This window comes from Phaseolus vulgaris, chromosome 1 (genome assembly GCF_051622355.1).
Source record: "Phaseolus vulgaris cultivar YP4 chromosome 1, ASM5162235v1, whole genome shotgun sequence".
NCBI lineage: Eukaryota > Viridiplantae > Streptophyta > Magnoliopsida > Fabales > Fabaceae > Phaseolus > Phaseolus vulgaris.
Genome location: NC_143498.1, coordinates 48,223,539 through 48,239,763, shown reverse-complemented (window position 1 = coordinate 48,239,763; position 16,225 = coordinate 48,223,539). Strand labels below are relative to the sequence as shown.

The window sequence follows — 16,225 nt, the reverse complement described above, 5'->3', positions numbered from 1 at the left end:
ACAAATTTAATTCATAACATATGTGAAAACGTACATTTATGATAAAAATAAAAACATGAACACAATATAATAATAAGAAAAATATAGAAAAATAATTAAGAAGTTTGTCAAACACAAGTTTAGTGCATAAGATTTTTAAAGTGTGAAATTTGTTTTTAGAAGTAAAAGATATACAAGAACATACAACAAGAAAAAAAATGTAGAACATGAGAAATATACAAATCAACATATAAACTAAATTAAGGAACATAAATGAAGAAAGAAACTTAAGGATTGATGAATGTTGTCATGTCACTTTGAGAAACTCTCGTATCTCATTTAATTTCTCATCTAATATCATGTCTCACCATCTCATATCTCACATCTCACCATCTCATATATCATAACTCATGTCATATTTGATATATGATATTTCATATCTCACATCGCACATATGATGACACCGCATATCTCATATATTTTATATCTCATATCTCACCATCTCATATATCATGTTTCGTATCTCGTATCTCATATCTCAGTCTCATCTCATCATTTTACATCTCATCCAATATCTCATCTCATATATTATATCTTATATCTCATATGTCATCTCATATATTATTTTTCATTTTTTCATTATTATCATATCATATTTCATATCTCACCTATCATCATGTCTCATCTTATCTCATATCATCATTTCATCTCATATATAATTATATAATTAAAGTAACTTTTGTATATTTTCAAAATAAGTGTTCCTTTGTATTTTTAAATAAACAAACGTATTTAATTTATTCTTTTATTAGATTGAATATAATTTAAAATTCAATTTTATTTTATAAGCTTTTTTGAGAAATTTGTCTAAACAAGTTTATACTCAGAACCACGATCATATTTGACACCATTTACCAACTGATTGAAATATTTAATTAATATTCCTAGGATACTATTTATTATACGAATTTAAATTTTATTTAATTTTATAAAATAAATTATAAAATAAGGTTTATCCTTATCCCATTCATGTGATGTCCAGAAGTAAGTTTTGGTTGATATAATTATTACTGTCTTAAAAGAAAATCTGACAATAGAGTGGAATTCAAATGTCTCGTTCCTTGTTCCTGCAATTAACTATCACAGGTTTCAATCCCTAGTTTTCTTAAAACCTGTGATGATGATAGTGAAGGAGAGCGAGGTGGTTGGATAGCATGGTCGGTGGTGGTCCTTGCATGTGTAGAAAATGTCAAAACCCTAATAAATTCAGCCAAATCAATTTACGTGGCTTGCATGCACTCAACCTCACTGTATTTTATTTAATGCGTATCGACATTTGAACCCCTGTGAGTCTATCTAGATATGACTTTTATTATTCAAAATCTTTTATCACCAACAATATTTTGTGTCATACCATTTTATTTTTTCTAAAAAATAAATGTGTAAAATAACATAGATTAAAATATATATTATAGACAAAAAAAATATTTTTTTCCAATAATTAAATATGCAAATAAAAATTTACCAGAAAACACATTCTTCCAATTGTTTACCATGCAAATGTCAGAGTTGATTCTTGGGAGGTTAAATTTTAACCTATTCTTATTCACTAGTGATAATAACTGTGTTCTGTCAGAATAGAAAATGAAAGCTCAATTTCTCGAAAAGCTGAAATATTAGTTTTGCATTATAAAGTGTGCCATTGCAATAAATTTGCTATCGTAAAGATAAAAACCACAGTCTGAAGAATTTTATTGGTAGCTTTGTTTGTTGGGAAAGAATCATAAAAGAACGTTGGAAAGAGGAAAGTGCAAAGTCTTGTCACACACAAATCATTCCGCCAATAAGAATAATTTTTATTAAAATAATTTTAACAATTTAAAAATTGACGATAAAATCGATGTAATAAAAATTGTAATGTTAAATAGGTAAACAATAACAAAGCAATTAATATAGCAACCATAAAAAGAATTAGTTAGGATGTGAATTTAACGAAAAAAAGGCGAGAATAAAAAAAATCTCATAATCGAAGTGACTAAAATTAATTCAATCATTTTTTTATTTTTTTCTTCCATTATAAATTAAACTGATTCTCATAAGTTCAATTCCTTAATTTTTTAAACTCCAATCAACAATTATTCAACTAACTTTTTTTTTGAATTGATAGGTTTCAGATTTTTTACTAGTTAAATTTTGCTTCTACTTTTATTTTTCTCCTTTTGATTATTGGACCATTCTTACGACCATACATCGTTATTAAGCATCTTAGTTTTGTCATGTTCATTGTATGTATATTTATTATATTAGTACAAAAGGAATGAATAAAATAAAAAATTACCCATTAAGAATATTATCAATCTCATATTAATATACAATTAAAAATGTTACAAGATAAACAATAAATAAAAATAAAAAGATTCAAAATTATAATAACTTACTGTTTATCATAATCTGACTATTAAAATAAAACTAACTTGTTTTAGTGAGATTCATTTGATTTATATCAGATGATGATTTTTTCTAAACCCAAACTAAATTAATCATATGATTAAATCAAAACTCACTAGAACAGGTACTAGGTTTATTAATCATATGAAAAACATTTTAACTATTGAATTAAATGTTAAATTGTAAAGATAAATAAATAAATTGTTGAATATTTTGCGTAATTATAAACTAGTTTGTCAGTTATTGTCAAGAAAAATAAATTATGCACTGATAATACAAAACAATTTTACAAGTTAAAGGTAAAAAATGACTTGACTTAACCCGGTAAAAAGTTCCTATTCAAAATTGAGCTGAGTCCATTTAACTTGTTGAACTGAATCAAATTAACTTAATTTTTTAAAATTATAAACTTGATTAGTTTGAGTCATGGCACATTCGACTAATTTTCACAAATTTATTTGCAACATATAACTATTAAACTCTTATATTATTTTAAAATTTTAGATGTTGCTTTTTTAAAGTTACATTTTTTCACTTAAAATATTATGTAATTTTAAAACGATAAGTTTAATTTCTATGAATTTAAGTAAAATAGAATCATTAATATTAATATTTCCAAAAAGACAAGATTACCCTTTGCTAGGCGGCAAACAAAGTTAGAAGTAAAAAAGGGAGGGAATAAAAATAAGAATGGGTAAGGCGGCAAAAAAAGGGTTCTATAAATACCTCTTCACCTCCCTTCATCTTCTCACCCTGCAAGTATCTATTTACCTTGCTCCTCTCACTCTCTAAGCATGTCACTCTTCCAGTTTCTGCTTCTGAGGACGAAGACCTAAGAGGTATTCTTCTTCATCTGAAAGCTCTTTATATACTTTCGCTTTTTTCTATTGTCGTTCCAAAGCTTCGATTTTATAAATGTTACGGCAGGGTCGGTTTGGTTTCATGATGATGCCTTCGTCGCAATTCATGGGATCGTACGATTCTTTTTTTGATTTTGAACTTGAAGATATTAGTTTGTTGTTAACAGATCTAGAAAATTGAAGAATTGTAAAACATGACACATTTATGCAACTAAGAAATGAAATTCGAAGTTTTAAATCTGATAAATACTACAACACGAACTAGTTAATTTAAAGTCATACAAATTCAAATGTAGAAGAATGTTGATGAGTGCAACTGTGCTTTGTTCTCGCGTAAGTAGCCTCATTTCACCTGCCTCACACACATCTTCGATCTTCACGGAGCTGAAAAGCAAATTTGAAACCATTATACTGTCTTGGTCCTAGTCCTAATCTGAGAATTGTCAAGTATTTTAGCATGACCATGGCTCTGCTATAATACACAGGATACATGATGAATATTGAATAACATTTGTCGGTCTCCAGGCTTCACCGCCCTCCTGAATGCCGGAAAACAATTATGGCTGTTTTTGTTTCTTTTTAGATTGTGTTGCCGGCTTGGACTTCTTTTGGGTGTTGTCCTTATTCTTTGAATTCTTAGGCTTCCTAGGCTTCCTAGGAGCATTAGGATCCTTAGGCTTCCTAGGCTTCCTAGGAGCATTAGGATCCTTAGGCTTCTTGCTAATTGGGATGTGCAATCTAGCCAACAGAGGCCGAGGCGCTCTTCTTTCCCTGTCAAATCCTCGCACGCAAACATATCCTGCAAAACATTTAAATTGCCCTTTTAAATATGTCAGGTTATATACTCACTTGCCTATCTTGTAGGTTAACGTTTGCAGTCCTCGTATTAGGAAAAAATCTGCCTTTTAAATCAGTCTTCTAGAAATAACTTATAGCTAAAATAAAAGCTAGAAATAATAATTCGTTTAGCAAATTTGAGTAGTGAGTTTAGAGGTTTTTTGGTGTGTATCATACATTGCTCCATACAAAAAGGAAGAAAGGAAACACAGGCAGTCAGATACATAATTTGGTATGTAAAAAACACTGGATATATATAATATTGCGAGAATTGAAATGTGTGTTTAAATTTTCCAATATGCGAAGAGCATATAGTGTCACTTGTAAGAAATGTCTATACTGATTGTGATAAACATGTTTGCTTGCTAGATTATTGAGAAAAAAGACATCGGTCAGAGTTCTCAGGCTAAAGGGAATTGCTACCAAGGGGAGTTGCTGTCAACCATGACTTCAAACTTTCAGTTTGTTATGACTCCTGGATAAGGGGTGTGCCGCCGGAAGTAAGCTATATGGGTGCTTTTACTAGTAAGTACATGCGTACCACATACATTTGTCTGGGTCATAGGTTGTCAAATGACTTATCATTAAACGTCTATTATAATATACGATGGTGATAAATATGGTTGCTTGCTAGATTATTGAAAAAAGAAGACATCGGTCAGAGTTCTTAGGCAAAAGGGAATTGTTACCAAGGGGCGTTGCTGTCAACCATGACTTCATACTTTCAGTTTGTTATGACTCCTGGATAAGGGGTGTGCCGCCGGAAGTATTTACTAGTAAGTACATGTGTACCACATACATTTGTCTGGGTCATAGGTTGTCAAATGACTTATCATTAAACGTGTATTATAATATATGATGGTGATAAATATGGTTGCTTGCTAGATTATTGAAAAAAAGACATCGGTCAGAGTTCTTAGGCAAAAGGGAATTGCTACCAAAGGGAGTTGCTATCAATCATGACTTCGGACTTTCAGTTTGTTATGACTCCTGGATAAGGGGTGTGCCGCCGGAAGTAAGCTACATGGGTGGCTTTACTAGTAAGTACATGTGTACAACATACATTTGTCTGGGTTATAGGTTGTCAAATGACTTATCATTAAACGTCTATTATACTATATATAATAAATAAACTATATTTCTAATCACTCGTGAAGTAAGTCATGCTTCTAATTTGTTGGAATGATGATGTCTCCGGCCTTGTTTGTAAAAAAAATAAATTAATGTGCTTTCAATTCAAACTTCAGTAGGATTTGTAAAATTGGATGTCACATACACTGAAATTCCTACATATTCCATTGTCCTTCTATGGATGAGTCATGATTGTGACATCCATCATATGATGAGTAGATAAAGTCATACAAATGAGTAATATTTTCTTATAAAGTCATACAAGTGCGTAATATTGCTCACTTAGTGTTTCTACAAAGACTGTGATCTAATGGAGCTTATTATAAAAGAAAGAACCAGTTGAACTGGGATATCGAATACCAATAAGTAGGATTACATTCTGTGAGATAAATCTTACCTCTCCAGAAGCATTGTTGAATTTCTTGTGTTGATAGGTCTGGTTGACAAAAGAATACGCATTCAGTAGTATAATAGTTTGATATCTATCTATTTTAGTAACATATTTTTTAAGTAGATACCTCTAAATATGTGTGTTACGGAGGTTCCAAAATACACTGTTCTCCTACGAAGGTTCCAGATCCAACTTCGGGGAACACTAATTGGGTTTATACTTGAGTCATTATCAGCGAAAACCTGCATCAAATTATATTTTAGTACTTAATTTAGCAACACATTAGCGAAATAAATTTCTAATAAGCCACAACACTTTTTTTACCTCATTGACTTGAAAATAGGTCCCATTTAGCGGAAAGGTCCCTCCCATAGCTGTTCGGCATGGTATCTATTCAGAAATTATTTATAGTTAGCCTATTATAATATTTGCATTCATATGCAAATTGCTTCTCTACCCAGTTATTTGTTTCTCCAGCATGATGTTATTAGTGCTAAGAATAATAAACAATGAATGGTTAAGCATTCAGACCAGGAGTGTTCCTCGAACTATTTGTGAATTTGCTTCACGGACACTGTTGCATGCAAAACATTCATTTTCTTTACAAAGCTGTCCACAGTCCTGAGAGCTGCATTTTCTTTCTGGTGGTTGTATGGAATCTGCTGTCTCCCCTGTTGTACACAATGTGTTTGGCAACATGAAAAGGACCACAAACCAAAATAATCATATATTTGTACTGCTGTAAATGGTAACAAAAACTACAGCTAGTCCAAACTAATTTAGAAAAAAAACATGGTGTCAAGTTATTTTTGTTCACCTGGGGTCCATATAGCTAGAAGATATTTCCCTGGATCATCTGGTTCTCGCTGTTCCCACTGTAGTTAATAACTAATTAACAAAATGGGCACGTATAATGAAACACAATTATGTTTAGTGGATGTAGAAATAACTAACCCCATTCAGAAGAGGATGTGAATCAGGGAGTTCATAACTGCAAGAAAGCGAACACAATATCAGAATAATTTACAAGAATTTTTCACTAATATAGTATGATTGATACGATGCTTCATCAGAACTCTGCCAAACACTGGAGTGTATTGAATAGGAGATTCTTGTTACTTTGTGGTTAACTATTAATCTCTGCATATTTCTTGATAAATTGAAATTGTACAACATGTTTTGCTTGTTAAATTACTTGCTCCTCATCTCATTAGTTAGCCTGTTTTCCTGTATTAAAATTGTGAATTCCAATTAAATAGTGTGCGATGAATTAGTTTTCCCACTTACACGTAATGCTCTGTTCTCAAGTTGCTCTTATACTTCAGCTTGGGTGTAGGAATGCGTGCAGCATCTGGATGTAAAGCAACCAAGGCCTTTGACATTTCTCCTTCTTGAAGTTCCATGCTTTGTTCCATATAGTTTTGCAAGTTCAAAGTGAACTCTTCTATGTCTAGTTTTATGGTTGGAATTTCACATGATTCCTCATTGAAGGCGTCCTCTATATCCATAATTTCTGACGGTTGGGAGCATTCGGGCTCTGGAGATGCTGGCATTTCTACAATAGGTTGTGTGATCACTTTTGTTTGTTGAAGTTCGTCTTGAATAGTGTTCCCAGGGAGAAACAAGAGCGGTTGATTGATAACTAGTGGTGGGTTCTGCTCGTTTGCATTGTTTCCGGACGGGATTACTATTCTCTTCTCCTCTGGTCCTGGCAGGGCAAGTCTTGCACTGCAATATTTAACATTGTTTACTTGTAAGTTAGTTTATCATAATTCATATCATGCGATGCATGCATTTAATCTTGAAAGTGGTACTGACAACAATTTTTTTTTCTTCATTTTATAGATAAAATATACTAAGTGTGGTCTATACAGTGAGGCATTGAGCATGATAATACTGGATTTATGAACTACGTAATGTTGTCTTTTAGCTTCACAATTTTTCTGTGTCTGAGTGACGGTGTGGTGCATAACAATAGTCCACCCTTTTGTATGAATAACTGCAAGAAATCTTAATTTATCATACCTTGCAAAGGCACTTGCAAAGTGTTTGCATTCCCCTCTCATCGGGCATGCATTGCAATTTGGTTGTTTTTTAGTACAGAAAACCTGCATGAATTGATTTTAGTTTCCTTTCCAGTCATAACAGGGTTTCACTTAAGTAGGATCATCTCTCTAATGTATGAGAAAATGTAGTTTACCTTTCCAAATGTAATCAGCTGGTAATGCAGCTCATACCTTCAGTAAAGAGCAACAAAACATTAAAGAAATCAATGAGAGTTTAATTATGATGGAGAACATTTTAACGCTATCATCTAATTATGAAATGCAAGATAATTAGGTGAGTATGACATGATGCGTCTAAGCATGATCTCATGATACTAAATACATGTTTATGTTGGCCATTGTTCAAAAATTAAATCAGCAACTAGAAGCTACTTATATAATTTAATGTATAACTTCCAATTGAAAATAATCATTACAATGTTCTTTGGTCTAGCTTGCAGAGTCGAGGCCAGAGATATTTTTGTACAGACTCCAACACTGGGTACCTATACAGGACAATGATGTCAGGTTAGCTCTTTTTTTTTACTGACTGAATAACTGCATCTTGCTATTTATTATTGTGGAACTCACAGTTCTAGAAGATGCAACTGTAGTGACTCTGGCAGTGGCCGGAGAGGTACCCATCCCAAACGTACTGCTATGCGTCCAACATTTGTGTCCACCTATTTAGGCAACAAACTGTCAAAATATATTTCTTAATCCTCTAATTTTGGATTAATGTTCTCAACTTACCGGGAAAGCAAGATGGTGTAGTGTTAAGAGTCGAACGCACTCCACACTTTTCAATCCCAATCCCTTTATGCTGAGCAAGAATTCTCTGGACGTATAAATTGAATTAACATTATGCATTTTTTGTGCTTGCATGTGAGTGTGCATGACATGTGTTGCTAGTGAATAGAGGGGCTCGTATGTTGGTTTTGCCAACCCTACCAACACGGAAATATGATTTCAAAGTAGTTTGATAATATCTAGACTTACTTTGCTTGGTCAGGTGGAACATCTCTCAGCCACTCCAGATCAAGGCTCCCGTGCTTGTCAAACATTCTATTGAGGAAACCCTGCATAGTAATTCATTTGACATAATCTGTTTTTAAGTTTTTCTCTTTCTGATAAATGCTGACAAATGCACTTCACAATCTTGGATTCTACCTTAATACGATCAGCCAGCAGGTTGTTCATGCCCCTTTCTCTGATTATTTTGGAAATTTCACTGAGATCTGCACGTCTTACAGCATCCCAGTCCGCAGAGTCCATGGTGTTTTCGGTCTTTTCTCTCTTCCCTGCCCGAGCCTGTGCTTGTATTCTTAAACTATCCCAATCAAAGTTATTTTCCTCTTTCTCGCTTTTTAGTTTTTTTGGGGCAGCTTTTTTTGGGGCAGCCTTTTTTGGGGCAGCTTTCTTTGGGGCAGCTTTTTTTGGGGCAGCTTTCTTTGGGGCAGGTTCCTTCTTACTATTTTTTTTGCTGTTTTTTTTCTTCTTTTCATTCTTGTGATCACCAAATTTTTGATCTCTTGCTTTCTGCATGGGATCCTGAGTTTGTCCTGAAATGATAAAAACATTATGCTGTTCATGGTTAATTTCTTGCAAGGAATGAAGTTGAGATATCATACCATGAGAATTGACAAATGCAGCTTTGGAGTTGGAATCTGTTCGAAAACTATGCCTCTTATCATTCTCACCTTTATTCTTTGAGGAATCACTTGATGGGACTTCTATTTTTAGAGGATCATAGCAGTTAACTTCAAGCACTCCCGAGTTTGGGGTTGCTTCCAAAGCATATTCCTTGGTGATGGGTGTTTCAAAAGTGTCTCGAGTAAGAGTAACATCTGATTTTTCCAAGTTTCCTACTTGGTTGTCATGGTTCAAGTCTATGGACTGATCACATGCGTCTCTAAAGTTCTCAGTTGATTTGTCTCTTTGACTATTAACTTCATGCAACATGGTTGAACTTGCCATTTCTAAAAGTTCTCTGAATGAAGTCCCGCTATGATAAATATTGAACTGGGCTGTGCTTGGCAGGTCTTCTATTTCTGAGTTGCTATCTGAGAATGATCCTATCTTTTCAGTATTTTGATCAATTGAAAAATCTCCTGATGTTTGAAATGTAGCACCAGATAATTGGGATGGAAATACATTATTTAACTCTTTCCTAACACTCACATGACATAAACTTTCTTGCCCTTCCTCAGTCATACCACTAATTGTTCCACTTTCCACTGGGCTATGTTCACTGCCACGTCTTTGAGCCGATTCCGATTCCAACATGTTGCTGTTTGATTCATCTGCTACACAAATTACGCTGCCATTAGTTCTGCAGGAAACATTGCTGTCTACACCTTCTCTTTCTTCATAATTTTCGATGATGTCCATTGTCTTAGAATTCATTTCACAAATGGATTGATCCAATATTTTCCTATCCCGATTTCCATTTTCTACTGGCTCCTCCACAATGCACACTTGTGGTTCATTGACCATCGAACATGTGCTTTCCTTCTGGAATGTACTGGTTGACTTCAGAGGATATCGAGCAGCGAGGGACATGAATGCAGAACTGCCAACAAGGGGAAAAATAAACGTGTTGTTTGTTTTAATTGTATATTTCTCAGTAATTAAGCTTGCATGATTTATACCTGGAAAGATGGTCTGAAACATTTTGAGTGAGGAAAACTCCGACAACAGAATCCACAACAGATCCCTTCCACATCGAAAAGCGCCTGTCTCCTGTTGTTTGTGTTATAATATTAGTCCTGGAACTGTGTTACTGAATATGCAGAATGAATGAGTTTACTTGTGAATATTTTGTTTTTGATAACTTGCCGATTAACTGCAACTTCAGAGGAAAGAATTTCTTTATTTAGTGTGATGTATTTTTGCTTTAGCACTTGATTAAAATTGTCCGCTGTGTTGTAGGAAATAGTACTTCATTGAGTGTCCTACTTTGACTTGCCTTTTTTTTATAAATGTTCTTTGTGGTTAAACTTAGTTTAAAACATTTTTAGAAGAAATTATAAATAAGCTTTTTACGCACACTAATTTATAGAAGCTTTTTCATGGCTAATCTTTTCAAAATCTGGTTTTTTAACTACATAAGCTAATCTCTTTTTTTCTTCATTGTAGAAATTTGTCAGTTGTGTGAGTAGTGCTAATCTTGACAAATCCAAATTATTTATTAATATTATTACTGTTCTCATTTGAATTTCTTAGAGTTCCTTTGAATCCTACTTGGTTTTCTGTATAGTGCTTGGTGTGTTCATATATATGTGTGTGTGTGTTGCTATCTTCCTAGTCTATGGTGTTCTCACTTTTTCCACCTCAAGCACAAATAAAGGGGATATTTGTCTGTTGTGTGAATAGTGCTTAGATTTTCATGAAAATGTATAATTCATACCTTGTACCAGATGCATCCTTGCAATGAATGAGTCTGCTCGTCCACGGAACACTTCTCGTTCTTCTTTCCACCATTTGACCGTATCGGGATCACTTCCATCAATCCCACTACTGTTGATATCGACAAGTAAAAGGTTCCAGATTCTCTCAGTCTCCCCATCAAGATCAACTTTAGGTCGTTTTTTCTTTTCTTCTTCTTCTTCTTCTTCTTCTTCTTCGTGTGGAACAATGGTGCCATTTTGGTTATAAGGAACAAGCATATTCTGCATCTCTCCATCGATGTTCAGGAATCTAAATAGCTCTATTAAATCGTCCTCAGTCCGTATGTTTTTCCATTTGTCTACACATGCAACATCAAATCAATCAATTCAGGTAATAAGTCAGATTGCATGGTAGAATTGCTTTCTCTATAACAATCATAATGTTATTCAGAAAAAGAATAGGAAATTAAAGTTGAAATACCTAATGTGTTGTGCTGTCTTTCATTTTTGCAGGAAGATGATGAACGGACACGAATTCTTCTAGTTTTTGTTCGTTTCTTTTTTGTGACCGATCCTCGCAAATCTGCAATTAAAGCATCGGTGCATGTCTGTGGTCCTTCTGGATCTCCAAATGTTCGTCTGTCAGAGCTACATGTTTGCTTTCTAGTATGTGCTGGACCGGCATGAGTTTTTGATCTTCTTTTGGTCGGCCTCTTCTGCCCTAAAGACAAGGTGCACTCAAGGGGTTGAAGTTTATCATGAATAGCTCTTTCTGGGAGTCCTGCTGCATTATATTCTGAACCAGAATACCAGCTGTTGTGACTTGACACATAAGGATGTGATACGAAAGTTGCCAGTCGTACATCTTTTAGGTCAGTCACAGAAGATTTACGTGGTGTCTTCGAAATTCTCCCATTTTCAGTTCTCCTTTTCTTCTGAACATTTGGAAATTGAACACCGTAGTCTAGGCAGTATGCTTGCATAGCATTATATTGTGCTCCTATCAGATTGATGTTGCCGTTATCTGCCTGTTCAATACCAGGTTGTTTTCTCTTTGAACCAACAGCTTGTAATCCACATCCTGTGCTCAAACAGTCTCTGCTATTGGAGTTATTTGATAGTATTTGTGCACACTCTTGAAGTCCATTACAATCAGCCATCCAATTCCTTGAGCTGCTTGCTTTGGCGAAGAGCATGGTTTCTTTATGTCTGGAATTGCCATCTCTTGCTTGTTCCCTGGTATCGAAATTCAAGGACCTTCTACATGTCTTTGTGACTGATTCAGGCGTCAATGGTGTTGTCCATTTTCCTGTCACTTCTGTTTGTGGAGTAGAAGTTGTGTTCAATCCTTTCCTTTTTGCTTTCTTGTCAGTTTGGTTCTCTTTCGATTGAACTTTTTTGGTAGCACGTTTTGGTTTGTCTTCTTTTATGACCTTGGGCCTGTGCTTTCTTCTTCTGGCTTTTGGTTGAGGTGTTTTATTCAGATCAAAATCAAGGCTTACTTCCATTTTATGGTTGTAATTCTCCTTGCGTGGTGCAGATGAAGCAGCAGTTTCTCTATTCAGGTCATATATGGCTCGTGCATTTTTATCTTCTCTCTGGTGGTTCCTCTCTGTTGGTGTCGCTGCATCTATTCTAGGTTCTGCTGCAACGGCATCATCTTTGTGTGGTGCAATTTGAGGAAACGTCTTGCCACAGTAATCAAAGTATGATGAACCTGCCAAATGACATTGTTTAGATGTGAATTAGAGTCTGATTATTAGAAGGAACTGTGAACAAATGATTCGCAAGCCCCATCTTTGCAAGTGATTAAGCATGTTTGGGACTTGAATTCCAAGATTTTAATTGTTATTTTAGAAGTTTGTAAAACACTATGCTTTTGATTCAGTAGTTTAAATTTGTAAGTCCTTTTTTTCCTGTAAGGTTGTGTTTTATGATTATTTCCTAACTGCTATTTTTTCTTTCTAGTTGCATGCGCACTCATTTCCTTACGCAGAAACTATTTTTTTTATCATATATTCTAACAAAATCTAATTTTTACCACGGATAATAATTGGTTATATATATGATCGATTATTGAAAAAAGGTACTTTTTATGCTTGTCCAAACACGTTCAAAATGAATCACAAGATAGGGAAATGTTTGAACAACTTCATGGGATGCTATGGATAGAAAAATAGAAGTGTAATCATGCATAAAAACACAGCAATGTTTACAGAAATTGGACAAGTAACAACTCAGAGATAAAATTAGGATGCTAGTAGTAACTGCATGCATGCCATTCAGTGACTAGAAAAATTTATCCTGTTTTTCCCACTACAGTTTTTCTTGCGAACTTAATCCTCTTCAGATGTATTTTTCTCCATCTAATGTGACAAGGTTATCAGTCGTTGCACAACGACTGGAGACTTAAGGCAATTGTGATGCAAGATGGAGAATTTTGGCGCTAAATGCAGCAGAGGATCCTTAAGTTCGTTTCCTACAGCTGTTTAGTCAAACATCTATTTTTATGGCACACCATCCTAAACGTCGTACATAATGTTACATTTCAATTTTGTATGTATGGAGAAAAGACATGACTCTCTACAGTATCTAATTTAACTATTGAATTTTTAAAATTTTCATTTGATGATAAAAGCGATTAGATTAACACAAATTTAATTCATGGTTAAAATATGACTGCAGAAGATGAATTCTCCATTGCCGCCGGCAATGGACACCGGCCAAGTGCTAGTGCACGCTCAAATGAAAACTTTAATGCAATGACACATAGAAACGCTAAAAAAATATTATTGCTCTTACCCAGAAGACCTTGATACTGGTTATGGATAGTATTGGCAAGCGGTTGCTCCAGAGAGAGTTGATGATGATCAAAAGATGCATAGCTCGGGTTGCACTGTAGATTATACGGAGGAATAAACTGGCTCAGAAGCTCTTCATTCGTAACATTAGAATATGCGAATGGGATGTCTGTCTGAGCGAAAAGTTCAGCAATGCCGTTACTTGAACTGGGAAAGGCCTCAAAAGATATCTGTGGGGCGGTTTGGGCATTGTGATGGGGAAAAACGGCAGGCTCTGAGCGGTGGAAAGGCCAGTTGTTTATGTCTGGATATGGTGAGACGTGAAAACCTGCAGGTATCCCATTGAAATGAGAATACAAGTGGTTTCCCATCTCAGGAGTCCAGATCGGAACTGGCATCGGAGCGATGGGGTTGAAAGGGGTGGTGGGGATTGGGAACCCAGGAGGCTGCTGTTGAAGCTTCCTTCTGTCTGATTCCGGAATCTCCATTTACTTGGTTTTTTTCTCTCACTTAGAACTGGGAAAAGTCCTTGTGCAAAAGGGCTGAGCAAAAGGATTTCTGCTAAGGACTCAACAAAAGGATATGTGAAGCTGCTCTGGAGAGATGTTCCGTATTTAAGGTCTATTTTCGGGGACAAAGCTGCCAGCGAAAAATGATAGTGGGTTTTTGGAAAACAAACATCAATAAATAAGAAAAATAAAGCACAGAACACATACGCAGTTTTGAAACATTAATCGAGGTTTCTGATTTACCTTCTGAAAGTAACCGGTGACTGACAAAGCTGGTTCTAGTCAAGATATTAATTACTGAAATTTAAAGAATTTAATTATAATTAAAATCCCAAAACTTGTGTCTATGGAGTGTTAGAAAGAAGACTGCACCGTAAACAATATTCGCTGATTCTAGTTGCAACCTCCGGTTTTTTCTCGCGGTGAATAGGAACTCTCATGCGACCAAAACCGAAGTTGAAGTACAAAATCGGAGAAACTCGTGCGAATGTTGTTAAGGTAGATTTATCGATTTATCGAGTCAATGCCGGAGATCTCATTTCATATATCTTATGCGGCAAATTATGGGATTTATATAAATCATTTCCACCGAATGTGAGAGCAGTGGAAAAAAAAAAGTGCTTACACAAAATTCTATGACCTTGCTTATGCACCCACCCTGAGATAATTTAATTTACTTTATAACTTCTATTCTCCTTCCAGAATTCTATTTAATTCTATTAAACCCTTACTTTTCTACTTTGTCTTATGTTCCTTGCATTTAATATTTACTTCGCAGTACCAACTCAGACTCACGTATATCTGACAAAACTATGGTACATGCACATTTTAAACGTAAAAGTTTTGCATGTGCATGTATACATCTTTATCTCACGTAAAGTTGTCGATAAAACAACCTTACGTGAAAACATTGTTGTCGTACTCTTCCCAACTTTTTTTTATATAAAACAATAAAATTATATTTAAAATGAATTATCTTTATAGTATAATATGATATGATTAAATGAAATAATTTATTTACTTTTTAACTTTTATTCAGTTTATAAGCAAGCTTTTGGTATATTGTGTAAAACATTTATATCAACTTTTTTCTAAACCAATATACTGTAGGAAAAATAATTATCAAATGTATAGTAGTTTGTTAACGTGGAAATGTTCTTATATAATATTTAGGACCAGTTAATAATTTAATAGGTAAATTAATATTTAAACTTAAATAAATATTGTTATTTATATATTTATATTAAGAGTGGGGATTATAATTTATTTTAATAAATATGAATGTATTATATCTATATGTAAAAATAATTCTTTTTTTTAAGTAAATTTTAAGAATGAGATTATAGTTTAGTTTAGTTTTAAAAACTACTTTTTCAAAACAAAATTATAGAAATAAATATATATTAGTTTTTTTTTCTCCTTGAAAATCTGTGATTTATTAAACAACTTTCTGTTTTTTCTTCTTCCACTTTCATTATAATTTTTTGTTACTTTATTATTTTATGTTATAATTCAATTTTTATTTTTCTGTAAAAATTAAATAAATCATAATACTTACCAATCTACTTTTCTATGATAACTTTCTATGATAACATTTTCCAAATAAAAATAGCAATAGATATTTCTTGAAAAGACATTGATTATTTTAAATAATTAATTAAAAATTGTTTTCATATGTTAAAATTGTAAACAAAGTTATCGTTTTTCATATGTTAAAATTGTAAACAAAGTTATCGTTTTTATTTTATATAATTAATATTCATAAAGTTATTATCAGTTTTAAATGAATATCCTTATGTAACAAAAAATATCGACATCCTTATCAATTCGTTTAT

At 33.7% G+C, this 16,225-nt stretch overlaps 1 protein-coding gene and 1 long non-coding RNA gene across 14 annotated transcripts; one reads left to right on the top strand and one right to left on the bottom strand.

Annotated features, from left to right (window-relative positions):
• The first annotated feature begins 3,118 nt into the window (after positions 1-3,118).
• LOC137814536 (uncharacterized) lies at positions 3,119-13,020 on the top strand. 13 transcript variants are annotated; one of them, XR_016523099.1, is made up of 9 exons: positions 3,119-3,266; positions 4,494-4,649; positions 4,759-4,900; positions 5,010-5,164; positions 6,972-7,399; positions 8,153-8,219; positions 11,111-11,471; positions 11,594-11,952; positions 12,123-13,020. It is a non-coding gene; the product is annotated as an uncharacterized LOC137814536 (long non-coding RNA). The 13 variants fall into 13 exon arrangements; XR_016523094.1 differs by having other exon boundaries at positions 8,146-8,219; positions 12,621-13,020; XR_016523093.1 differs by having other exon boundaries at positions 8,146-8,219.
• Positions 3,465-14,933, bottom strand: LOC137814535 (DNA glycosylase/AP lyase ROS1). Its single transcript, XM_090304529.1, is given in 20 exon segments — positions 3,465-4,086; positions 5,653-5,691; positions 5,774-5,888; positions 5,971-6,036; positions 6,178-6,317; positions 6,464-6,521; positions 6,601-6,637; positions 6,934-7,374; positions 7,672-7,754; positions 7,847-7,883; positions 8,129-8,197; positions 8,283-8,374; positions 8,445-8,529; positions 8,691-8,770; positions 8,862-9,253; positions 9,323-10,263; positions 10,343-10,433; positions 11,101-11,460; positions 11,517-12,797; positions 13,883-14,933. Coding segments are annotated over 20 exon segments (5,136 nt in total). The 5' UTR covers positions 14,370-14,933; the 3' UTR covers positions 3,465-3,844.
• Positions 14,934-16,225: the final 1,292 nt, after the last annotated feature.